The sequence below is a fragment of the Vicia villosa genome, unplaced genomic scaffold (genome assembly GCF_029867415.1).
Source record: "Vicia villosa cultivar HV-30 ecotype Madison, WI unplaced genomic scaffold, Vvil1.0 ctg.001104F_1_1, whole genome shotgun sequence".
In the NCBI taxonomy this organism is placed as follows: Eukaryota; Viridiplantae; Streptophyta; class Magnoliopsida; order Fabales; family Fabaceae; genus Vicia; species Vicia villosa.
The window spans coordinates 182,250-209,792 of NW_026705481.1; the positions used below are offsets into that span (position 1 = coordinate 182,250).

Sequence of the window (27,543 nt, forward strand, 5' to 3'; positions counted from 1 at the left end):
TCGAAACGGCGCATCAAACGGACCAACAGTTAAAAAGTTATGCATCTTTGAACTTTTAAAAATATCTCAAAACACCAACAGCACGCGGCGCCATCATCAGTTCGCGGCGCGAACTGAGCGTTCCAAAAATCCTTGGCTCTCTGCCAAGCTGTTCGCGGCGCAAACATCTACACGCGACGCGAAGCGAGAAAAAGTTACGCCTTCGCGGCGCGAACACGGGTACGCGGCGCGACCTGTGCGTATCACAAATTCCTGGCATTCTGCCCACCTGTTCGCGGCGCCAACCCTATGCACGCGGCGCGAACCGGCGATTTCAGAAACCCCAACCTGCAGAAAACAGCATTCTACACATTCCAAACTCTCCCAATTCATACCAGTACGAACCTAGGGAAATAGAATGCTCAAACAACGCGAAAAACACCTCATAATACATCAATCACGCATCAATTGAGACCATAACAACATAGATATCATGGATTCAAATATAAGGATCAAACATCACACAATTTGACTCAATCCCTAAACCTATCATATGACTCAATCGACCCGAATTCTACATCTATTCAGCATTATCAACCCCTAACCCGATAATAGATGATAATCAGATAAACCCCCCCTTACCTTAGCCAAATTCTTGAACTCTTCCTCTTTATCTGCTTCTGCACTTTCACGTTCTTCCTCTATTCTCCTCTTCTGCTCTTTTCACGTTCTTTCTCTAATTTCCTCCTTTTCCTTCTTTTATGAAAAATAATATAATTTAGTAAAAAGGCCTTGTGACTAACACCCCTTCTTTTACTAACACTACATCGGCCCAACTCTATTATTTTCCATAATTTTCTTAATAATTCTAATTATTAATTCAATATTTCAAATTAAATTAATATTAAAATTATACGGATGTTACACATAGCATATCATGTACACAGAATATACATGTTATATTAACGGGTCATTGTCCAACACACTCTCCATTATTGATTTCACTTTACTCTTATTAAAATATTTTTGGTATTGTTTACTCCATAATTGAACATGTGACAATCATCAACTATTATTAATTTTGCTCGTGCGTATTTACAAAATAAAGTTTTACAGATGAACCAGCATCCCATAAAATGTAATAAGTCAATGAATGAGGTCGATGAGTGTTAAATAGGACAAATCCACTCAACTACCTACTTATGTATTTAATTCCCAAATAACTATAAATCTAAGAAGATGCAAAATATCTTCATTGAATATGGTAGGTCGGAAGAGATAGTTATCTCAACAAAAGGATACGAAAAAAGGTCGATGTTTTGGATTTGTGAGATTCCTATATGTGGTTGATCTAGAAGGCTTTGGTGTGAAGTATGATAATGTATTCTTTGGCAAGAGAAAGACCTTTATGAACACTCCTATTTTACATAAAGAGATTAAGATTGTTGATTCCTCTATTAGAATGCCAGAAGGTGAAGGGTCTAATTTAAACAAGTATTTGTCTATAAGGTTTCAACAAGAGTTTCAAGGTATATGTAAATAGGTAGAAGATCATAATTGCGCTCTTATGTGGAGTTTGTCGAAGGAAGGGAGAAGATATTGTAACGTAAGAAAAATGTGACTAAATCAAGCATAACGTACAAAATACAAGATACATTTCATACTGAGTTTATTTCTCAATCCGAATGACAACTTTATGATCAAACCTAATCTTAATAGAAGAAATGTAATAGGGAGAACTATTAACTCTTTTAAAGGATACAAATGGATATTTAAATTTGTGGATGGAGTAGATCAAACCATGAAGTCTTTATAAAGTGGACAAAGTGCATTTATCCATTTTATGGGGTGTTCGTTCATGCGTAAAACGTGGACTTCTCTATTATTTTTGCTTATGAAATTAGTGATTGTGTGAACATGAACAATAACACTAGGGAAGGAGGGATGATTGACATGAGAGATTGCTCGTTCGAACCAAATCAATTGATATTGTGAATTATATATTATATACGTCTATCAAGGAGATTTTGTTCCAGATACCTTCTAATTAAACCTGACTCCCCCCTACTTTCCATATTTGACTAAAATGCCCCTTTCATTTTTTTCACTAGCAAGGTGTTGAAAAATTTTCTCTCACGCCTAATTATTAGAACTTATAAAAAACTCAATAAAATTAGGTTAATTTCCATATTTTTTTTAACATATGCTAATTCATATTGGGTAGGCCTATATAAAAACGAAGTTAACTGTACCGAATTTTTTTATAAATCTAGTATATTTTGTAATTTTTCGGATTTTTCAAAAATTCAGTCGTTCATATCTGATAGGCTGATAAAAAACAAAGTTAAAAACATCACCTTTTTTTCATATTTTTAGAATATTTGAAAAAAATGGTATAAAATCATAATTTGTTCTTCAAAATCCTATGATTTTATATTGGATATTTGAAAAATTCGGTATAAAAATATGAATTTATACCAAATTTTTGAAAAAACTAGTATAAAGTCATAGATATTTTAAAACAAATTTTTATTGTACACCTGTTTTTAAAAACAATAACAACCAAGTCTTATCACATTAAGTGGGGTCGACTAAATAGATCAACTCTATCATGTGTAAAATCTATGCTTTTATATCGATTTTTTTAAAAATCCGTTAAATATTAAAAAAAAAATCCGAGAAAAACTCAACAAAAAAAATAGAAACAATTTTTTTTTTTGTAAATATCCGGCATATTAATTTAAAAATATAGAAAATCACAAAAAAAAATCAAAAATTCGAATTCTTATGAGATATTTTAGTAAAATTATACATAGTAGGGGTGCCAAGACAAAAAAAAAAGGATGCTAGGACAAAATTTCTCTATCAAGGTTCTGGAGGCCCAAGGCTGCATAAGGTTAGTTGATATTAACTCTAAGGCCTAGCCCAACGTTTGTTACAAATAGCAAAAGGGGAGGTGGTGAAAATTGTATCCCATAACCCTGCAATTGAACCTTCAACGCTACAAAATCTTTAAAAAAATATCAAATTTAGTGGGAGACTCCACTACTAGACCAACCCAATTGATTTCAAAGATGCTAGAAAATTCTTTGCCATATGGCTTGCGATGTAAACACTTACAAAAGTCCTAAGGCGTCCCATTTGTATTTAATATATAGATTAATGAAAGTGCATTGAAGCTAAAGATTAACGTGGATACACACATTTTAGAGCTTTTTTAATGCATTTTCCATCATCTCCGTTGTTCAAATGATTGTACAGCATTAGCAACCCCTATATCAAAAATTCTAAGAAATTGAGGTAACTGTGTGAAAACAAATGAGAAATAAAATTGAAAAAAGCATAAATAAGAAATCTCAAAATTTCACTACCACTAAAACAAAAATAAGGCTATATCATTCATCCTAAAACTCAAACTCTGATAGTTAAGATCAATAAAAATAAAACTTTTGTGACAAATTTGTGTCAAAACAACAGAACTCAAAATTTTATATATATATATATATATATATATATATATATATATATATATATATATATATATATATATATATATATATATATATATATATATATATATATATATATATATATATATATATATGGGACGACTCAAGTGAGAACACTTGGTTATTATGAGAAATGAGAACAATGAATCACGACCATTAAATTTTGATTTTATTGATTTTAATGGACTGGATTGATTTCTCTTTCTATGTTGATTTAAAATAAATATTAAGGATCCTAGAAAGAGAAACCAATCCAGTCCATTAAAATCAACAAAATCAAAATTTAATGGTCGTGATTCATTGTTCTCATTTCTCATAATAACCAAGTGTTCTCACCTGAGTCGTCCCCTATATATATATATATATATATATATATATATATATATATATATATATATATATATATATATATATATATATATATATATATATATATATATATATATATATATATATATATATATATATATATATATATATATATATATATATATATATATATGTTAGTTCGAGTTTTATAAACATGACCAAAGCTCTGGTAGTAACCAGGAACAGACTCCTGCAACAAACATATACCTTTACTACTATGAAACTTGAACACTTGGTTCAATTTTCTCCAAAAGATGCTATATACACAAAGCCACTAGAGAGGTTATGGACCTTAAATAGGTATCAAACTCAGGTTGCAACAGATATAAACCTTCACTACTATGAAACTTGAGCACTTAGTTCAGTTGTTTTCCAAAAGGTGCTACCACTATGTACACAAAGTCACTAGAGGTTATGGACCTACCGTAAATACGCACCAAACGAAGGTTGCAACATATTGGACATCATACATTGTTGCTGCCATGGCGGTGATACTCCACATGCCTCCACCTTCTCATTGTTGTTATTTGCGCGTGGATCATCCATGTCCATCATTTCACTATCTTCTGCCTCTAATGTTTGAGATATCTCTGGTACTATTTCTTTGCATGCCAGAGGATTTGGAACCCATGGGATAACAGCCAAACAGATAGTTCCTCCTGACAACAGATAATCTGCTAAAGGTGGTAAAAAATATTCGTAAGATATTCACCCAGATCAATAACGTCATCAAAGAAATTAGTAATACTATGGCCCAAATAACATGTGGTTCTAACTTGAAATATAAAATACGCAAACTATTATTGTAACAAACTTCACCTATCTCGCAAATTTAAAAATTGAAAATGCAATAACTTCTGGCGTCACTGAATAATTGGTTAGACATAAGAACAAGATTGTTTTTATGGGAAATCCACAAATACTTATAGGAAGCAACTCAAAATGGCAACAGGGACAGTGTACTATCGTTGCTCTCCTGATGGGAAGCATGAAAAATGTTACAAGGAAGAACAGTAGTTCTCCCGGGGATGCAGAAAATATATTTTTATGAATGTACAAAAGGAATATGCAGAAAGTATGTAAATTCCCTATATATGAGAGTTTCAAGACTCTCCCTTGACCCAATTCTGCTTCTGGAAGAAATGACTACCCTCCCTCTCAAGCCAGTCTTCTTATTTGTACACAACACACCTTAAAAAATTAAGGGACCTATCATGCCACTCTTGTAGACCTCTAAAAGAGGAATGTTAGCAAGAAACTTACAATTTTAAGGTTATGTAGGATGACTAATGAAACTGGAAAAGGAACATGAAGGATCAAAACTTTGAGATCAAGGACATAGCCAATCCTGTGGTTGCTATCATGTGAGCTACAAGCTCACCACTAGAAACCGACAAGCTCATTACAAGAAAGTAGAAACCAAGTACAAACATATAATATTAATATATTGATTCCATGGACAGCCCATACATCCCAAACCATAGACAAATCTTTAAGTCAATTTTGAATAAAGACAAAAGGAACAAAATTTGAATTAAGTAAGAAAGTGTAGCATGTTTATAGTATAACTATATTAGAAAAATACTAATAACACATTCCTTGATAGTTGATACACTCTTCTCAACACTCAGTACTCATTCTAATAAGTATTATTTGTTGACATCATGTGCTAGACCTACTAAGAGAGAAGATCCAGTTAAGTGAGGATAGGACTAAATAGAAATTCACCCAATATTATAACAGGGTCAAAAAGAAAGCGATAAAGACGGTATCACAATACAAACATTCCTCTACATACTGTATAATTAGTGAAGGCCTTCTCAAATTGAGATGACTAAGTCTTGGGCTATGGTTTTTCTTCCTTCAAACCACTTAAAATCCACTTCTAGGTAGGGATGTCAACTTGCCTCCATTAGCAGGGATCCCCGTGGGGATTCTCCGTTTGGGGCCCCAAAGACGGGGAATTTTTTCCCCGCGGGGACGGGGATGGGGAACAAAGTCTCCCCGAAGGCACTTCGGGGACGGGGGTGGCGTAAATATCCCCCGCCCCGTGGAGTCCCCGCCCCGCCTAAAGTAACATAATGTCCTTTAAGTTTTATATAATTTTAAATTATTATGGAAGTTTATTTGTCATTTCATATAATTAATCTTATACACAAATTTAAAATATATATGTATTGTTAGTAAAAGAGTGAGATATAAATGATTATTTCAATTTTTTTAGTTTGAAATTTTTGTGGTCATGACACTCAATATTATAGATTAAATATTGTTAAAACAATATATTTATCATAAAAGAATAATTTCTAAATTTCTTGTGGTTAGTTTTTTAAGCTTTTACTATTAATTTGATTTAAAATAAAAAATAAAAAATATGTTTATGAATCTCCGCATGAACCATGGGGATCCGTGGGGACCCGTGGGGATCCGCGGGGATGGGGATGGGGGACAAAATCTCCCCGTAGCGGGGACCCGAAGTGGGGATGGGGAATAGATTCGAGGGTGGGGATTGTGATGAGAATGTATTCCCCGCCTCCGCCCCGCCCTATTGACATCCCTACTTCTAGGGTTGTCTTTTGGGATTTTAAGTTTACTTAACGTTTAAAATACAATTTAGCAAGAAACATAAAAGGAAGTAATAGAAGTATCAAAGCCATGACACAAAGGATGCAGCGAAGACTCTGGTGAGAGTAACAGAAACTGCAAGCTCGTAGCCAGAAACCAAAAAATTTGAAAAATGACAACATTTACCACATAGCCAAAGCAGACATACAACTCCATTGACAAATTAAAAAACTAAACTCATTCTGAATCTATGTAGCACCGACACCTCTGAAAAAAGATATGTCCGTGTCCCTGTCCGTATCAGACACTTGCACCAATACTTGTGATTATATTTAATTAATTCATTTTTTCAAATTATTACCGGTGTCGCCGTGTCAGTGTCGGGATCAAATTCGGAGTGTTTGTGCTTCATAGTTCTCAATCAATAAAACTTGTGAAATTTCAAGCAGCCTTTTATAATTGGGAAAGAGTAGCAGACTTTTTCGAAAAAAGAAAATGCTAGCAACACCATTGATACAGATTTGTCAACAGGCTTTCTCTAAATAAATGATTTCCAATCAGAGAAAGGAATTGTTGAGTTGAGAGAATAAAGTCTCAGAGGCTATGTTTTCCCCTTCCTTTATACCGTTTAACATAGACAACAAGAGCTTCAAGTAAGTAGCTCAGTTGGGGAGCTAAAACACACCAGACGATCTCCAAAAAGTAACATAATCTCACTAACACAGACACCAAACACGACACTAACATATCGATATTAATAACAATTTCATAAAACTAATAAATCGAACGTAATCACATTTGTCAATGTCTGCCACATGTCAAACACCAGACACACACACCTTTGTTTAGAGGTGTTGGTGCTACATACGCAACAAAACCGGTAGTTTCATTTGCATGAGTATCTTCCTCCAACTCCATCTGACCATCTCCATCTCCGTCGTCTCATAATAGTCCTTAAATTAGTGATACAAACAAATGAGTTGGAACTGGAAAATGATAATCATAAAAACAAATGTGGAAAAAAAAAAGTACAAACCAGTCTGCAGGATTTTGATGGAGGGGAAAAGTGAAGGTGGTCGAAACAATCGTCATCGCGCTTCGTCTTCATTGTAGTGACGTTGGGGTTTGGGTTTAGGGGGTTTTCTCCATTTCGCTGAGGAAGAGCAAATGTAGTGGACAACCAATGCGGTGCCACGGTTCACTCACTATATTTGTTTCATATTTATTTTATGTTTTAAATTATTAAAAAAAATGTAATTGAAATGAATTGAGTTTTATTTTGAGACACTAAATGCTATAAAAGAAAACGTGTATCAAGCGTAAGGTGTCTTCGAAAATTTTAAAGGACAATTTTCTTCTGTTTGCATTGAGTGAGTAACACAATAAGGATGAAATAGAAATTGGCCTCCGGATTGGGTAAAGTAAAATAACCATTTGTTATAGTAACGGGCCGATTTAAACAAACTTTCTAATTTTTGGATTGTGGGTTGCCTAAATAACTTTTCTGTTTGACAATTTCTTATTCCACCCTATAGTATAAAGAAATACTCTATGCATTTTCAAAAATACCTCTGAGAAATCGAAATTATATTTTCGATGCGCACCTTTTTTAAGTTGCACTTACGTAAAATCGAAAATGCACTTTCGGTATAAACCAAATGCACTTTTAGTATAAACTGAAAATGTATTTCTGATTCTTAATAATGCGAATAATGCGTGATGTATTTCAACTTCATTGGTTGCGTGATGTATCTCAAGAACCCAAGTAATAATGCGATTACGTACTTCTTCCAATATTCGTAGGACATGAACTTTCTTTTCTGTTGAGGGAGATTTCTCAATTCCCACATCTCATATTTTGCATATCACACTAACAGGGACAAGAGTAGGATCCTTTTCAATCTACATACTACCTGAATTACACCGCCAGCACTTACATTTTTCCATTTTTTCATAACTATTATATAAAATTGAAAAATTATGAAGGTTTTTATAAAATTAATTTTTATTAGTGATATGTGAAAGATAAATTTATATAATTAAAAACATAGAAAATAAAAAATATTAAATGATATAATAGAAAAATATATCATTATAGATTTGTAAAAGCACTTATATTTATCTATAATTTTTTTTTCAAAACAACTTATAATAAAAATAGAGTGGGAGTATAATAATTTATCTTAAAAGCACACATCTCAAGGGAAAATTGTTACGGTCAAAGAACCCCGACGATCTCAAACTCTTTCCGATTATACCAAAGCAAACCACCGCAGCATATTCCATTCAACCAAGGGCACAACAGTCATTTCACACCAAACCTACCAACGTTAACATCATTTCCTTTCCCAAACGCAACAACGTTGACACTGAAACAATGCATTAGTGCAATGCAACAACTACAAACTCTAAAATTGATAACTACCGTACTAGTTACCGCTGTCTCTCTTCGTACCATGATCCCGTGAAAGAGAAAAACATAAACCGAAATTGATTTTGGTTTTGTCGAGAAAAATCAACATGTCTGACGCTTTGATCAATGGATTGGCTGGCGCTGGAGGAGGGATCATTGCTCAACTTATCACATACCCTCTTCAAACTGTATGATTTTGGTTTCAAAGTTTTAATCTTTTTCTCATTTGGGTTTGTTTCGATTTTTGATTTCTTATATGTGTGATCTGTAGGTTAACACTCGTCAACAAACCGATCGTGATCCGAAGAAGAATAATAAAAGTCTTGGGACTTTCCAGCAAATGTGTCAGGTTTCTGTTTTTCTAGTGAAGATCATGTTTTTTTTTTTGGTTTGGTTATTGAAACAGTGAAAAAATGGAAACTTGATTTTAGGTTTTTTTGGATGGAAAGAAGTTGGTAATTTTGGTTATGTTAAAATTTGTTGTGTAGTGATTGTGGTTATGTGAATGCATTGTAGGTTGTGAAACATGAGGGGTGGGAGCGATTGTATGGAGGTTTGACTCCATCACTTGTCGGTACAGCTACATCTCAGGTGAGTTCATTTCTCTGAAAAAAAAGTATTGCCGGTGTCGTTGTGTTAATGTCGTGTCTTGTTTGGGGTGTCCATGATTCATAGGTTCATTTTACCTTAGGTTTTAGTGATTTGTTAGTTTTTGAGTAACTCAGTATTTTAGTCATTGAAATTGTAAGGGTTGTTTGGTTTAAATTTTAATATTTGTGAAAAGGCAATTCACTCCGTTAAGTTGAACAATGTTGGTCAATTTAGTATTTTCTTCTTTAAATTTAGCACCACAATTTTAAACGTTCTGTGTTTGTCTTGATGTGGCAAGTGGCAGAGGGACTAAATTATTGATAGACATTTTAAAGAACTAACTTGTGGTTTTGTAAATTTGAGATTTGAGGGGCTAAGTTGCATGATTCTTACATTTTGAGGACCAAAATGCTGATTTACTTGTTGGTTTTTTAATGTCAGATTGCCTCTTCTTAACTTCGTAGTCTGTGTTGTGTTTTCTGCATTTGATTTCTTGATGTATTTTGTCCTTGTTGTTGATGGAGTGGGAAAACTATAATTTTACATTAGTTTTATGTGATTTGTTTTGAGGTGTTTGTTTGCTAAGAACAAGAATGAAAAGGAAAAATTAAAGTAGTCAATTTAGTATACATGTTACATTTTCTATAGAATAATGTAATTTGAAGTTCTCCACGGTCAATATTATTGTCGTATGCTACGAATACTGCAACAATCAAAACAACAAGAATGAAAACCTTTTTCTACTAGGTGGAGTTGACTTCATGGATCAAATGATGTCTTAATGTTTTATTGCAAATCTCAATGATGTCATAATGTTTTATTGCAAATCTCAGAATTTGGGTTAGACCTAACTTATCCCTACAAAACCGGCTTGTAAAGTGAGAATTGCCCCCAATTATGAACACAACACAAACCATATCTCTAAGCAATGTGGGACTAAATCCACCCCCTTCAAAGCCAACACAATGAAGGTGTTGGGACTGCAACGAGGCAAGTCAAACTGCCGCAATTAAGGCGACTAGGGGCGGACCGCAATTAAGGCTGAAAGTCCAACAACAAATTTATTCTTGTCATTACATCTAAATACTTTTTAATGGAATGATCTATAATTTTCTTTTGTCTTCCCCCGTATCTTTAGTTATTGAACTATCCTTCATTTGTTCTACTCTCTTTATTGGGGCTTTTGTAGGTCTATTCACCTATGTCCAAACCGCGTGAAATGAGATTGTACCATCGTTTCCATAATATTTACTACTTTGGCTTTCTCTCTAAAGCATTTTTGTTCATATCTATTCCCCCAATTCCTTATATTTGCAATTGCAAGTATACTGAGTAGCTGCAATTATTTATACTAATATTCAAGGTTTTTTAATATTCAATCAAATGGTCTAATAGCGGCTATGGTGGTGCTACAGCGCTATAACTAGGAAAAATCTGAACAAAGCGCTATTGTTCCACGATACACTATTTAGTACCAAGGGTTGTCAAATAACAGCTATTGCAGCGCTATAATGTTGTAGCTTAGTGGAACTTCAACAAGCTGTTTTATTTTGTTATCTGGGGTTGACAAACATTAGTTGGGGGGAAGATTTGACTAAAGATTGTAGGTTTAAATTGCATTAACAACATCAAATTGCACCCAAAATATATTAGCTATCTGAAGTCTGAACTTGGGATCTGTTTGGATTGGCTTATTTAAGCTTATCTACTGACATAAGTTTTGTGTCACTGTTTGGAAAAGACCTTATCAAAACAACTTATGACATATTTCATAAACTTTTTTGAGTTTATTTTTATAAGCTCTCCAAAATAACGTATGAAAATAACTTATAACATATATAAAAACAATTTAATTTATTTTATCTTTTGTTAAAAAAATAGCTTATGCGAGCTTACTCATAAGTGATTATTTTGATAAGATGCAAATAAGTTGTTTATTCAAACATGTCCTTGATATGGTGTAGGTTATTGTAAAGCTTAATGTCCATTCATGCCAAAAATCCGCAGTGCCTCTGACTCTGCAAAGTTAATGAAACGACTTTGAAAAAAGAACAAAAAACTAGTTCTCTATTCAATTATCATGGATACTTCTTGATATAGAATTTGTTTTTGATGTTGACAGTCTGTGATATTACTCTTTCTGCATTTTCTTAAATCAAAATAAGTTGAGGTTTTTAAAAGTAAATGGATCCTGCTTGATGAATTTTGTTTATAAAGTGTCCTCTTTTTAATTTCTGCAATTTTATGGTACAGGGTGTTTACTATTATTTCTATCAAATATTCAGGAACCGAGCTGAAGCAGCTGCATTAGAGAAGAAAATGCTAGGCAATGGTGATGGTTCCGTCGGAATGTTCTCCTCACTTATTGTTGCTGCTTTATCAGGGTAAAGTTTACTCTCTTTGTAAAGACAATTACTCTAATTGCTCACATGATGATATGACTTAAATTTTCTTGATAAATCTTCATGCAGTTGTGTTAACGTGCTGCTGACAAATCCGATATGGCTAGTTGTTACCCGCATGCAGGTGATTAGCATTAGTTAATTTCCACCTCTATTAGAAATAGGACATAAACAAGTCTTACATTTCGTCTTTTATCGTGCAGACACATAAAAAAGAGTCAAAGAGAACTATCCCGGATCCGCGGCTGTCAGACGCCACTGAACAAAAACTGCTTTCTACTGTTGAGCCTCATGCTTATGGAACTAGCCATGTGGTAGGTAAAGTCTATCTTGATTGATAGTCTCCATAACCTTGTTATAAAAGAATTATTACTAGTATGTCATATTCAGTGAAGTTTTGTTAAGTTATGCTAAGTGGCTAAGTTACTAATGTGAGTTTTTTGTGACACGAGCTTATAGTCTAAATTCAAGACTCGTGATTAGTATATAATATTCTCATATATATATTTGCAGATTCAAGAAGTTTACGATGAATCTGGAGTTTTGGGTTTCTGGAAGGGTGTATTACCAACATTGGTCATGGTACGTTGTTGGTAAATGGCAGTGAATCCTTCTAATGCTAAAGGAGTTTTAATGACTGATTGTTGCTTCTTATCTCAGGTTAGCAATCCTTCCATACAGTTCATGCTGTACGAAACCTTGTTGGCGAAGTTGAAAAAAAGAAGCGCTAGCAATACCGTGTCTGCTCTACAGGTATCTTCTCATTTCACTTCTTTCGATGAAATCACATGCAAATGATTTCATTCATATTTTCTATTATGTTGGTTTGTGTTACTAGATATTTCTTCTTGGAGCCATTGCTAAGCTCGGAGCTACGGTTGTAACCTATCCTCTTCTTGTTGTGAAGGTACATCATACATTATGCCTGTTTTCGCCTTGTGTTTGTTCATGTACTCAATTTTCAATAATCAAAATGTTTCATTTGTTGCTATTGCAGGCAAGGCTTCAAGCTAGACAGGTTAAAAATGGAGACAAGAGACACCATTATAAAGGTTCAACTTGTGACAGTCTTTTCTTAGTATTTACCATGAATATGTCTCATAATCCAACCGCCGCGTGTTTTTGTGTTCCACTCTAAATTGGCATGACGTTCAAATTCAGGTACAAGGGATGCTATATTTAAGATGATCCGCTATGAAGGGTTCAATGGATTCTACAAAGGAATGGGAACCAAAATTGTACAAAGTGTTCTAGCTGCAGCTGTTTTGTTTATGGTGAAAGAAGAACTAGTTACGCAGACACGTCTCTTGCTCGGAAAGAATGTTCCCAACACTTTAAAGCCATAGCTTGTGTGATTTGCAAATCACTTATTTTTTAATTTACCTCAAATCGGTAATTCACGAACCATCTTCATTTGGCATATTTTTCGTTCTTATCATAGAAAATAGATTGTGTGGCATTGGAAAGATTGTAACTTGATTAATAGGAGATTAAAACATTGCTTTAAACTTTATTATTTATTTAAGACATGGCTTCAATTGGAAATTTGTGTTTAAATAAAGGTTGTGCATTGCTTTAAACTTGATTACTAGCATTTAGTAAACATGCAGATGTTTTATATTAGCAGTATTGCTAGAATAAACAATTTTTTTTTAGGTTAGAATTTAAATAAATTGTGTATATGAATATGAGAACATGTACAAAAGATCAGCAAAGTCCCATGCTCTGTAGGAAAATATGTTGCAACCTTAAGTAGTATCCTTGAGCATGCAGACTAGTCCCTTCGGGGTATATGAACAAATTGCATGCAAGGGGTTGGGTTTGGCCTTATAATAGCTACAAATAAACAAAAACTTCAAGCAATATTCATGTACCAAAAACAAATATCTCAAATAAAGATGGGGCATTTGGAGAAGTATTCAAAAGACCCCCAAAAAAATTACATAAAAGAACCCTGATTCTCTTGGGTGGTTTCAAACAAATCTTCTATCCATGTCACCTTCTGTGGACGTCATTGGCTCTTGATGATTTGCAGTTGCCTCCTTCAATACAATCGGGTTCTCAACATTCTCGAACTCTTCATTCAGATTTTGACTGGCTTGGAGATCAATCTCTTCCACCAATTGACCATCTATGACCACCTTGAAATAATCAATCTCTCCAAGGTCGAGTTTTGAATATAGACAGTTTTTTCCTTCGACTTTTCAAATCCTTGATCCTCCGAAAGAAGACCTTTTGTAGAGAATTGAATATTTGGTAAAATGCTTGAGTTCCTAATGCACTCAAGTAATTTGATTATATACACACTAGAGAGTAAATACAAGATAAGATTTTCAAGGATGTTGCTAGTTCATAGATACATGTATGTAATTTTCTAGGCATAGACTCCTAGGTACATGTATTGACTCCTAAATACAAATTTATAATTCCAATATTTTATAATTCCAACACTCCCCCTCAAGCTGGTGAATGGATATCAATCATTCCGAGCTTGCAAGTCAATTGATTGAAACGATCAGGTGGCAAGCCTTTTGTTAACACATCTGCTAGTTGATGCTTAGAAGAAATGTAGGATGTAGCTATTAAACCACTGTCTAGTTTTTCCTTGATGAAATGGCGGTCAATCTCAATGTGTTTGGTCCTGTCATGCTGAACAGGATTATGAGCAATACTGATTGTTGACTTGTTGTCACAGAACAACTTCATAGGCCCTTCACATTGTATTTTCAGATCATTTAGAATGATCCTCATCCAAAGTAACTCACAAATTCCTTGAGCCAAAGCTCGAAATTCTGCCTCAGCGCTTGATCGAGCCACTACATTTTGTTTCTTACTTCTCCATGTGACAAGGTTCCCACACAAGAGGGTGCAAAAACCCGAAGTGGATCTTCTATCACTAATTGATCCTGCATAGTCAGCATCGGTGTAGGCTTCTATAGTTAAACTTCCACCTCTTTTGAACAATAGTCCTCTTCCTGGAGTAGCCTTGAGGTATTGCAAGATGCGATCAACAGATTGTAAGTGTCGCATTCTCGGGTCATGCATAAATTGACTCACTACACTGACTGCATAAGCCAAGTCAGGCCTAGTGTGTGCCAGGTAAATCAACTTCCCTACCAACCTCTGATATTGGACTCTGTCAACTTTGGCACTTTCTTCTTCAAGGCTCAACTTGTGGTTTTGCTCTATGGGAACACTTGAAGGTTTGCATCCTAGTTTCCCAGTTTCCTGCAAGAGATCGAGTATATACTTCCTTTGAGATATGAAAATGCCTTGGTTTGAGTAAGCAACCTCAATTCCCAAAAAATACTTGAGTTGTCCAAGGTCCTTCATCTCGAATTCTGCCGATAGTTTTTCCTTTAGCAATTGTTTCTCTGCCTGATCATCTCCTGTAATAATAATATCATCAACATAAACAAGAAGGATAGTCAGTTTTCCTTCATACGAGTGCTTAAAGAAAAGAGTGTGATCTCCTTGACTCTGCTTGTAGCCTAAGTACACCATTGCTTTTGTGAATCTTCCAAACCATGCTCTAGGAGATTGTTTTAGCCCATATAAGGCTTTCCTCAATCGACACACCTTGTTGGATCCACATGAAGGGCCAAATCCCGGCGGGATTTCCATGTACACCTCTTCTTCTAAGTTTCCATGCAAGAATGCATTTTTGACATCAAATTGTTGTAATTCCCATCCATAGTGAGCAGCAAGAGATAATAAGATTCGAACAGTGTTCATTTTCGCAACTGGAGCAAAGGTTTCCTCATAATCTATGCCATATGTTTGTGTGTATCCTTTTGCTACTAGTCTGGCTTTGTAACGATCAAGAGTACCATCTGATTTGTGTTTGACTGTATAGATCCACCTGCAACCAACGGGTTTCTTGCCTTCCCGTCTATCAACAATCTCCCAAGTTCCATTTTTTTCAAGAGCTTTCATTTCCTCATCCATGGCTTGGACCCAATTTCTATCTTTCAATGCCTCTTGAACAGATGATGGGATGACCACAGAGTCAACTGCAGAAATAAAACTTTGATGCTGCAAGGAAAGATTTTTAGTGGAGACAAATTGAGATATAGGGTATTTGGCACATGACCTTTTCCCTTTCCTTAAAGCAATAGGCAAATCATCTGTATTAGTGTCGCAAGTGTCAGAGCTATGGGAATCACTAATAGGATTATGAGTTTCAACACTTACCTCCGGTTCTGGCAATTGGAGTTGTGTTTGGAGCAGGTCGGGCTTACTTCTTCTTTGATACACCAAGGTTGGCTCACCAGCCTTAGTTTTTGTTGGTATAGAAGATGATGGTTCCTGCAAAACAGACGACAAAGGAGGGACAAAAATAGAAGCAGGCGACTCAGATTCTGTATTTGGAGAAGCAGGATCAATAATAGGAGGATCAGTAATAGGACTTGACACAGGATTCACAGCCGACTCGGGAGACTCAATTGTAGGACCGGTAATAGGACTTATGAGAGGAGTCATGGGCAACTCTGGTAGGACTAAAAATTCGGAATCAGAGTCTACATTCTGAATGCTCTCCCCCTGAAGCTGAGGACGAGAGAAATAGGCTAAATTCTCATGAAACGTGACATCTTTAGAGACAAAGTACTTACGACTAGGAGGATGATAGCATTTGTATCCTCTCTTGTTTGGGGGATAGCCAACAAAGATGCATCTGGCTGCACGGGGGTCCAACTTACTTCGGTGTTGTTTATGGATATGGACAAAGGCAACACAACCAAATACTCGAGACTCGAGACTCTGCAAAATAGAAACAGAAGGAAACCGTGAAGTCATAAACTGAACAGGACTGACATTACCTAACATGCGAGATGGAACTCGATTAATCAAGTAGGCAGCTGTCAAAACGGCTTCTCCCCAATATGAATTGGGAACTGCCATTTGGAAGAGAATGGCTCGAGCAACTTCAAGTAAATGACGATTCTTTCTTTCTGCAACACCATTTTGTTGTGGGGTGTCGACACATGTAAATTCATGAACTATTCCCCGTTGACTGGTAAAATTTGAAAGGATGTGATTGACATACTCTTTGCCATTGTCAGAGCGGATTCTTTTAATCCCCTTGTCAAATTGTGTTTGTACCATATTTAAAAAACTAATAAACAATTCCGGTGTTTCTGATTTATCCTTCATCAAGAAAATCCAAGTTGCTCGAGTACAATCATCAATAAATGATACAAACCATTTAGCACCCGAAATATTAGAAATAGGTGCTGGTCCCCATACATCAGAATGTATGAGATCAAAAGGTTCAACACTTCTATTGGAACTAGGAGTAAAAGAGACACGATGATGTTTAGCTAACTCACAAACGTCACATTTAAAAGACTCAACTGAATGATGTAAAAATAAAGAAGGAAACATAGACTTAACTAAAGAGAATGGTGGATGACCAAGACGTTTGTGCTGAAGCCAAATTTGTGCGGCGGAATGAGAAGAGGACACCGAAGACTCAGTCTGCAAGTAGGAAGCCAACACCTTCGAACAATTTGGTTCATTAGATAGGTAGTACAACCCTCCCTTTTCCTTAGCAACTCCAATTGTCTTCCCCGTGGTAAGATCCTGAAAAACACAATAAGAAGTGAAAAATATTACTTTACAGTTCTGATCACGGGTGAGTTTACGAACAGATATTAGGTTGTGAGAGAGTGTGGGAACATGTAGCACATCCTGTAATTGAAGTGAAGGTTGCAAGTTAACACTCCCAGAGCCATCAATACGAGCATAAGAACCATTAGCAACCGTAACATAACGGTTCTTCTCAGAGGAGGTGTAAGATGAAATCCAACTGGGATTGAATGTCATATGGTCGGTGGCACCAGAGTCCAAAATCCAAGCATTCTTAGGGATTTTATCGCAAACACTAAAGGATTGAGAGCATACGCTCAAGCCGATCGTCGGTCGAGAACAACTACCAAAAGGCTTACTGACAGAGTCAAGTATAACCTTTAAATGATTCACCTCATCCTCGGTGAATGATAAAGAGTAATCAGCATAATTTTTTTTAGCCATTAGAAGCAAGCTAAAAATAAAAATAACAAGAAGATGAAATATTCCTCAAGAGGGGCCTACAAGACAGCAATGAAGGGTTGACAGATGAAAGAAATAAAGAGGGGTTTGAGTGAGGTGTTTCGGACAGTGTAACAAGGCTGCAATGAAGGGTAACAAGGCTGCAATGAAGGCAGAAAAAAAATTGCAATGAAGGGTAACAAGGCTGCAATGAAGGCGGAAAAATTGTCACGATGAAGGTGACTTAGGATTTACCGAAATGAAGACGGCTAGGGTTTATGCGGAAGCAAGTCTCTCAAGATCGAGAGCTCTTGATACCATGTAGAGAATTGAATATTTGGTAAAATGCTTGAGTTCCTAATGCACTCAAGTAATTTGATTATACACACACTAGAGAGTAAATACAAGATAAGATTTTCAAGGATGTTGCTAGTTCCTAGATACATGTATGTAATTTTCTAGGCATAGACTCCTAGGTACATGTATTGACTCCTAAATACAAATTTATAATTCCAATATTTTATAATTCCAACACCTTTCATACGAGCCTCTTCTAGCCCTGTCTAAAGAGTTCGAACAATAGAGGCATGAGTTCCCGCCGCCCCGCCCCCTTAAGGTTTGATCCTTTGATTCTCGTAATTTGCCTCTAAGGTTTTCTTTTCTTCCAGAATTGTGTCTTTTTCCTCTCATTAGCATACATCAATATGGTTTTGTTGAGCTCATACGTCTCATTCATCTTCTTAAGGTCGAACTTCAATGTCGTGTTCTGCTTTTCAAAAAAATCTTATTCCTCGAACATTGTGATACCCAACATAACACTCCCCATCAAATATGTGTCAAGAAATTAAAGCATTTTCTGTGAGCCCGTCCTCTTTGCATTCTCAACATCTTGTTAATGTGGTCATAACTGAATGTCAAATCATCAAAATATTCTTTAAAAGATAAAATTTTCTTTGCCAAAGTGGCCGAAGATCCACCTTTTTGTTGTCATCACTGTTATATCCCAAATTTATCCGCACATTTTTATTATTATATGAGTTTTTGTCGCATTTATCTCGAATAAATTAGATAACACATTTGATAGTGAAGAGAGTGTTCAAAAACTTACAAATGCAAGGTCGCAGGTTCGGTCCCACTGTTTTGTTCGGTCCCACTATATTTTTTTAATTCTTGTTATTATTAAATATAATGCAAATGACTTTTACATCATACTTTTAGTTTTATATAATTATTTTTAGAACGCAATTAGTTTTCTTAAACTCTTTTACATTTGTCTCATTAGTGTATAGATGTGGTCATACATAGCAATACCGTATTGAATATATTATATTGGAGAGACATGTGAGAGAATCCAACTTTATAATGCATCTTTTAGATTTTTAACTGTTGGTTTTGTATAATAGTTTTATTCATATTTATTTATCTTTTTTAGAAGTTAAATACAACAATAACTAAGTTATATAACCTTAATGGTTTAGTTCAGAAAGAAACATGGATAATAATAAGAAAAGTTGTTCCCATTATAAAAATACTTACATATTATTTATTAAAAATAATTATATAAGAATTTAATCTACTACCTCTCAACTCTTTATATTTTAAACATAGTTAATATGTTTTATTTTAAGATTTAAGAAGTTTTAATGGAAAAAAAAAAATTTAAAGAGACACATTTTAAATCCTAGTTCTCTTTTTAATTTTTTTTTAAAAATAATATCTATTTTAAATTAAAGTAATATTTATTTTTATTCTTTTGACTGTATTAGATACTATTAGTATTATTCATAAATATATTTTGTTAATTTGAATATTATTTGAGAAAAGGGGTGATGCACTGACAGTGTAAAAAAGTTTTACACTGTCAACCAATCACAACCTTGTTAAGTACCAAGTCATACTGTAAAATTTAAGTTACTGATATAATATGGCAAAATAAAATGTTTCTATTGGATGACAGTGTAAAAAAATTTTACACTGTCAGTGCACTACCTTTTAACTCATATTATTTTTAAATATATTTTTATCTAAAACACTTATATAAGAAATGAATCTACGACCTCTTAACTTTTTATATTTTTAACATAGTTAATATATTTTTTTTAAAGATTTAAGAAGTTTTAATTACAAAAATAACAATTTAAAGAAACATATTTTATATTCTGGTTCTCTTTTTAATTTTTTAAAAGTATTTTTTATTTTATTGTTTTGACCTTATTAATATTGTTCATAGATATATTTTTAATATATGATTTTCAAGATGATATTGAAAATGCTCTAATATTTTATTAATTAAATATTATCTCCTTTTAAAAAAAGTCTTTTTCATCAAAATTGTCGATAGTTTTCTTATTGTTGTTTATTTATTTTGGTCTTTATTTAAATTAATTTGTAGTATGTTGTAAACGTAAAACAAATTTATATAATATTTTAGGCATTTGTGAAATTTCATTTTTGTCTCTGTTTTTGGAGGTGTATCTCTAAATGTATTTTTTTATTTAATGTTGAATTATTTTGTAAATGCATTTGGAAAACCGTTTAAACAACGTTAAAAAAAGATTTTGTAAATAAACCTACGAAACAAATCAACGTTAAATAATAAAAATTACTTTCAGACATATATCTTAAAAAACAAAAAAATTTTTAAAAATGCAGATGGTGCGTGAGAACACTAAGCGGTGAAAGAGATTTCATATTTTGAAATCCATCACAAATTTTTATAAGTATTACTTTTATATACCATCAAAATAAAAAAAAATATAATTCAAAATCCAACATAATAAACTGAAAGAACAAAATACAATAAATTCATAATGAAAAATAATCTTTTTAAATATATACTTTTACTATATAAAAAAGTGTAATAGATTTAGACTTTTAGCCAATCATATCACGCCACGCCATTCATCCAATCACTTAATAGCATCCACAAAGTAGAAAAATAATAAAATCTGATTGGACCAAAATTCAACAATGACGTGCATAATTAAAAAAAAAAAACAGTTTTATTGTAATAAAAAAAAGTTGTAACAAAGAAGAAGAAGAAGAAGAGTGCGCAATACGCACACATAAAATTGAAGCTTTATTCACAGTGCAAATTAGCCACCAAAAACGCAAAATTCTCATTTGGGTCAAGTGAAGTCTTTTCGAACAATTCAATGGCATCCAAATCACAGAAGAAAGCCAATCTCTTAGATCATCACTCCATCAAGCACATTCTCGATGAGTCTGTTTCTGAGGTTCGTTAAACCCTAACCCTAATTTCCCCTTTTCGATTTTGTTTGAATTTGGATCATTTTTTGTCTTGTTTTGTGTTTGATCGAATTGAATTTTGGGTTGCAGGTGGTTAAGGGACGTGGGTATTCTGAAGACGTGAGATTGAGCAATGTGAGGCTGTTGATTGGGACTGTTATTATTGTCATTGCTCTGTTTGCTCAGTTTTACAAGAAGAAGTTTCCTGAGAATAGGGATTTTCTTCTTGCTTGCATCGCCTTATATCCTTTTATTTGTTTATTGTGTTTTTTTAAAGTAAAAATTTATGCTTGATGATATTGCATAGTGGGGGGAAAACTGGGTTTTTTGTTATAGTTTTGAAGGGGATAATTGATTGGATGCGTAAACAGATAAAATTAACTCTTTGAAGTAGAGTGGGATGTGGGAATTGTTCAAATTGAAAGTTGTTGAGGTTCTTTGCTAAGTGAATTTGAATCCCCTTATGTGAAAAGGGAAATGGGATTGTTTTATTTGCTTCGTTGTTGTTTGATCCTTGACTCTCGTACATATGTAATCTTCAATGGGTTGTTGCAGCTGATCATATATACTAAGGAGAAGAATGCCATTCTGTTTACTTATCCTCTGGCTGTAAGTTTCTGTGAACTTCGCTAAGGCACCTCCCAGTTCTGTTTATATATTATAGACTAGATGTTTTGTTTGATTTGCCTTGCTTTGGTAATTTGTCTTCCTTAGTTTCTTAAATTGGAGGGGATGCGTAAATAGTATACATCATTCCACTCCACTGGTGATGAATATGAAAACTGTAGATTGCCTTTGAATCAGAAACTGTACCACGCACTCATTTGCATAATGTTTAATGTGCGGTGTTTTATAACCCATTGGTTTCAATTAGTAAAGGTTATAGAGTATATATTTTAGATGTATATGCATATTTGTAATAATTAATTTCTAGATGTTATATATCCCCATATCATCTGACCATTTTAATCCATTTTCCAATATATTGAAAATTTAAATAACATTTAGGAGTTGTATGTTATATCTGTAATCTATTTTGTGTCATTGCGTGTCTGCAAGAGAGGGAGTGAGAAAGGTGTATACCTTTTTCTTGTTGCTTCAATTGGCAAGTTTCTTTTGGTCTTTTGTGCCATAGTAACAAATACAAGAATTTGAACCTATCTATTTCAGCTAAATAGCCATGATAGACATGTTAGCTGAAACAAATCTTTGTTTGATAAAATAGTAATATCTAGTTGATAGTTAATGTCTGTGAAATAGTTGCATTGAATAGGTTGTGGCAAATGAAATCTGGTATCATGTCATATTCTCTGTATCCTTTTGTTGAATTTCAATAAATGTTGGTAAAAGTTGCAGTGGCATAATTTGCGTATCCAACAATCAAACAAGGCAAACAAACTAATTATCCAGAGTCCAGACTATGTCATGTCTTAAGGTTGACTGTTTGACCAAGATAGTTACTTTATCTTTGTTATTCTAACTCTCATCCATTTTCTTAACCCAAACTTCTAAAATCTTTATGGTTTTAGTCATGGTAGTCAAAATTGCAATCCAACCTGTAGGGTTGTGCAACTTTGCGATCTTGAAGAGGCTGAGTGATCTCATGCCGAAGAAAACTTGGAATTTGGTGGGGACAATGGAGTCGTGGGTCAAACACGAAAAATTGTGGGCACGAACGAGTTTTCTGAACCTGGAGAGGTGCATAAATAAGCCAGGTTTGCGGGCCTGGTTTGTAAAACGGTTTCAAAAAACTGTTTTATGGGTCAGAAAACCCATAAGTCTCACTTAGATTCATGCGTCCCTTTCTAGTTCTGTGCTTTACAAGAGTTTTGTGAGTGAGACGCGTCCACCATCTCTTTTCAACATCATCTTTACCTTTCTTGCATCTTGCCGCTGTTTGCAAGATGTTTCTCACTCACTTCTAAGTACTTTCTTTTCTATTTATATATATATATATATATATATATATATATATATATATATATATATATATATATATATATATATATATATATATATATATATATATATTTCTTGTATAAAACATACAGAGTTTATTTTCAGCATCACATCAGCCTTTGAGACTTATCCTTGTGACAGCTCACACATTTCATCTAGACATGCATCTAAATTTAGCTTTAAACATATTTTTACATTTTTGGTACGATCTTACTATCAGTGCTACGATATCGATCTTTAGTTCCCTTCCTGATCCTTCCTAGGATCTCAATTTAGTTTTAGACTTCTAGTTGATTTGAATCTTAATTTGGATGTTGCTCCATTTTTTAATAGTGATGTAATGTTGCAAACTGTTTGGTGTGGATTTCATGTTTGTATCTCTGTAGTGGCTGCCCGTGAGGAAATTTATGTTATTTTTTTTTTATCTAACTAGATTTAGGTTTGTCTTTGAATTGTCTTCATCAAGTAATGTTTTTGATGTTATTCTCTCTGCAAAAATTTTAAGGCATACATTAATTATTAGTAGCTAATTATGAGAGCAATGTATTCCAATTTGGCTTTTATTTCTTTTTACAGGGTTCTTTTACCAGTACCGGGTTGGTAGTTTCATCCAAATTACCCAGATTTTCTGACATTTACACACTTACGGTAGAAAGTGCAGATCCGAAATCAATTTCTGCGAATGAACCAGTAAACCTTACCAAAAGTGTTACCGAGTGGTATGTCTCTCTTACCTTTAAAATGCATGCTCACATATTTATACTGGACATATGGATTAGTATTCATGCGCACACTGTTTTATGGTACTCAAAATGCATCCATCTGTTTTGGTTTGGATTGCAGGTTCACTAAAGATGGTGTTTTAGTTGAAGGCCTCCTCTGGAAGGATGTTGAAACTCTGATAGCTCAATATACTAAAGAACCAAAGAAGAGCAAGTGAAATGGAGAAATCAACTTTGTTCTCCAAAGAGCTTTTCGAAGGACAAAAAAGTATTTCGATGTGGTTTTCATTTCCATACATTTTCAACATTTAGAACGATATTGAGCAATTTAAGCGTTCAGTAACATTAAAACAAAATTACTTCCCATTTTTCATCGTTTATTTTATAGGAAAAGGTTCTCCTAAAACCATTTAATGGTTATCTTTATATATTTTTAGACTTTGCTTGGTAGATTTTTTTTAATTAGATAAGGAGTAGTATGAAGGAAGAGGGCGGTAACCGCAACTCAAAACCTTTGGTCTCTCTTGCCTTAAGGTTGTGCTGGGTGGCTTGTTTAACCTAGGGCTCTCATCTCATGTTAACCTTGTGCTAAAAATCCACTTTCTGAAGTCATTAGAGTGCATATCTTTTGCAGTGCAGAGTGCATATCTTTTGCAGTGCAGGGGTTCCATCCATAGATTTTAGTCAGGCCAGTTCTGCCCATGGTTTCAATCAAAGGTGATGGCCTTTTTATACACCATCACTGAACTTTTATTTTATTAAAAAAAATTAGATTATAAGTTTTTGAAATTTACAACTTGAAACAAGACTTGATTGTTGTTGAAATGACATCTTCCTCCTACAGCATTCTCAAACAAACTTTAATCCCAGAGGTAGTATTGGGTTGCTAGGTTCTCCACTTGAGATATTCAGTCATGCATAATCGTGGTTCAAGTTTTTTATTGGGAATTTCTTTTCCCACCCATTAATATGGAAATTTTCAGTAATTACCAAGTTTTCCAATTAATTTCTCTCAGTAATCATGTTTTCCCATAATTTACCTAAATTATCTGGTTTTGTTTTTGATTTAAGAGGAGGTATCATCTCATATGACGCATGTACTCAAAAAGCAACTAGGGCGCCATATGAGATGAGACATGCATAGCCAAGGCGCCATATGAGATGGCTTATGTATGCAAGTTTTGTGAGGGGGCGACGTCTTATATGAGGCATGAGTTTAAGTTTATTTTTTCTACAAGTAATATCTTCATTCCTCCACCATTCTTCACAACTCTTCTCACTTTCTCTCTAATTTTTTCTTCATTTCATCCAACATGATTTTCAAAAGAGATGAGTATGTTTGTTTCTCGGCTAACAAATCCCTTTTTAAAATGAAATTCTGAAACATCCATTTCATGGACCATCTTAAGAGGGTCTTTGATCGATGGTTAGACGGGGAGATCCAAGATGATGAAGTTATTAGAAGAATTCAAAGACTTAGAACGATGATAAGTGTCGAAATGTAGTTATTTTCGCATATAGTTTTGTAACACTTATTGATTCTTTTGTTAATATTCTTTGAATAAATTTCAACTTTTGTGTAGGTATGTATAATTTGTGTATAATTATGTTTTGGAGTCAAATTGCTATTCCCCCAGTAGGGGAATGTTCTTTCCACCCTTAAGGATGCACCACACACCTTTACGAATGCGGAAATGGCCTTCTTGTGTTTAAAGATGTATCTTCGGACGCACCTAAAAACAAAATTTTTGGCGCAGACCTCACAAAATATATTACCATCATTAAAGACGCTGTTCCATTTTTTGGGCAAAAAATGCCTACGTGGACAATAAAAAATATGCTAATTGTGCATATGCTGCACACGTGACATTTATTTTTATTTTTTATTTTTTTTTATAATTCCACGTGGAATTTTGATTTTTTTAATTTTTTTTTTATTTTATATATATTTTTTTAATATAACAAAACTTAAATTAAATGACATATAAATAGATGATGTGTAAAATAGAATTTGATGGTATATATATATATATATATATATATATATATATATATATATATATATATATATATATATATATATGGTTTTGCTACAATAGACCCACTTGTTTTTATGAAGGTTTATTTTAACAACATACACCTTATAGCAAACCCCACAGGAGTTTGCTATAATACACCCACTTATTTTTATGAAGGTGTGTTTTAGTAAGTTTTAACTAAAAAATACTTAAATGTACCCTAAGGTGCATGTTGCTAAAATAGACCCTCATAAAAACAAGTGGGTCTATTGTAGCAAAACCCATATAAATAAATAAATATAAATATATATAAATATATATATATATATATATATATATATATATATATATATATATATATATATATATATATATATATATATATATATATATATATATATATATTAAAGCAAAAGGAAAAATCAAAATTGCATTCATTCATTATAGAGTAGATGGACATGCGGAAGACCTCACAAAGCATAAACATAAAGCTTGAACCCAGAACAGGAGCATTTTTAACCATAAAACACACATTGCATTGATTCATTAAACAATAGAGATATTACAACGGAGATACTACAACGAAATTTCAAACAAAAAATTAAACAAACTAAGAGGTCTAAGAAATTACAACAGTTAAAATAATTTCATCTGCTCCGTGCATCCTTTCAATGGAATCCCTGTCGTCTTTCACTTCAACCCACCAACGTTCCTTTTCTCCGGAAGGAAGCAAAGTCCTTGTTCTTTGCCTCTGGATCCTTCTGATTTCTTCTCCGAGTTTGTACTCCCCCTCTAAAAAAGCCATGATATTCCTCTTGAGTTGGTCGTAGGAATGGATATTCCAAAACTTCACTGGCACGAGGGGTTTGACGGGAGATAAAAATGACATGTCCATTCCTTCTACGATATTCCGGTTCAAGAAATGGACGCTGATGCCTCATTGATAGTCGGTGAACATCTGGGCGGTGACATCCATCTGGCCTAATGCGAGACATTTTTGTGTTTATGTTTAAGGTTTGTGTTTGTGTGTGATGCAAACCTAGAAACCCCAAATATATAGAAGCATTTGGAAAATATGGACCACACAATGTCTATCCATAAGACTTCCGTAGATGCATCTACGGAAGGAATTAATTTTTTTAAAAATATGGGGTGCTTCCGGATGTGCATCTACGGAAGCTGGGGAAAAAATTGGAATTTTTTCCAGTGGGTAAGAAAACCATGGGGTGTAAAAAGAACAACTCTATAATTTTGATTTTTTCCTTTTGCTTTATTTTATATATATATATATATATATATATATATATATATATATATATATATATATATATATATATATATACCATCAAATTCTATTTTACATATCATCTATTTATATGTCACTTAATTTAAGTATTATTATATTAAAAAAAATAAAAATAAAAAGAAAAATTAAAAAAAATTAAAAACTTTTTAAAAAAAAAAATCGAAAGCACACATGGAAGGTGGAATTATAAAAAAATAAAAATAAATGCCACGTGTGCAGCATATGCACAGTCAGCATTTTTTTATTGTCCACGTAGGTATTTTTTGCCCAAAAAATGGAAGAGAGTCTTTAATGATGGTAATATATTTTGTGAGGTCTGCGCCAATTTTTTTTTTTTAAGGGGGTAAATCAAAACACGCCTATATGGCAGGTATATTTGAAAATACATCTCTGAAATATCCTATGTGGTATTTTTATTCATTGAACTGATT

At 33.7% G+C, this 27,543-nt stretch overlaps 2 protein-coding genes across 2 annotated transcripts; both read left to right on the top strand.

Annotated features, from left to right (window-relative positions):
* Positions 1-8,659: 8,659 nt before the first annotated feature.
* Positions 8,660-13,408, top strand: LOC131633292 (peroxisomal nicotinamide adenine dinucleotide carrier-like). The gene is made up of 11 exons (XM_058904005.1): positions 8,660-9,023; positions 9,107-9,184; positions 9,352-9,426; positions 11,680-11,810; positions 11,898-11,952; positions 12,032-12,142; positions 12,342-12,410; positions 12,489-12,581; positions 12,667-12,735; positions 12,826-12,880; positions 12,990-13,408. The coding sequence occupies exons 1-11, from the start codon at positions 8,943-8,945 to the stop codon at positions 13,172-13,174; spliced, it is 1,002 nt and encodes a 333-aa protein (XP_058759988.1). The 5' UTR covers positions 8,660-8,942; the 3' UTR covers positions 13,175-13,408.
* Positions 13,409-20,760: 7,352 nt separating this feature from the next.
* On the top strand, positions 20,761-24,308 carry LOC131633281 (signal peptidase complex subunit 2-like). The gene is made up of 5 exons (XM_058903995.1): positions 20,761-21,094; positions 21,198-21,349; positions 21,635-21,716; positions 23,643-23,785; positions 23,910-24,308. Exons 1-5 carry the CDS (start codon positions 21,014-21,016, stop codon positions 24,004-24,006), a joined length of 555 nt encoding a protein of 184 aa, XP_058759978.1. The 5' UTR covers positions 20,761-21,013; the 3' UTR covers positions 24,007-24,308.
* Positions 24,309-27,543: the final 3,235 nt, after the last annotated feature.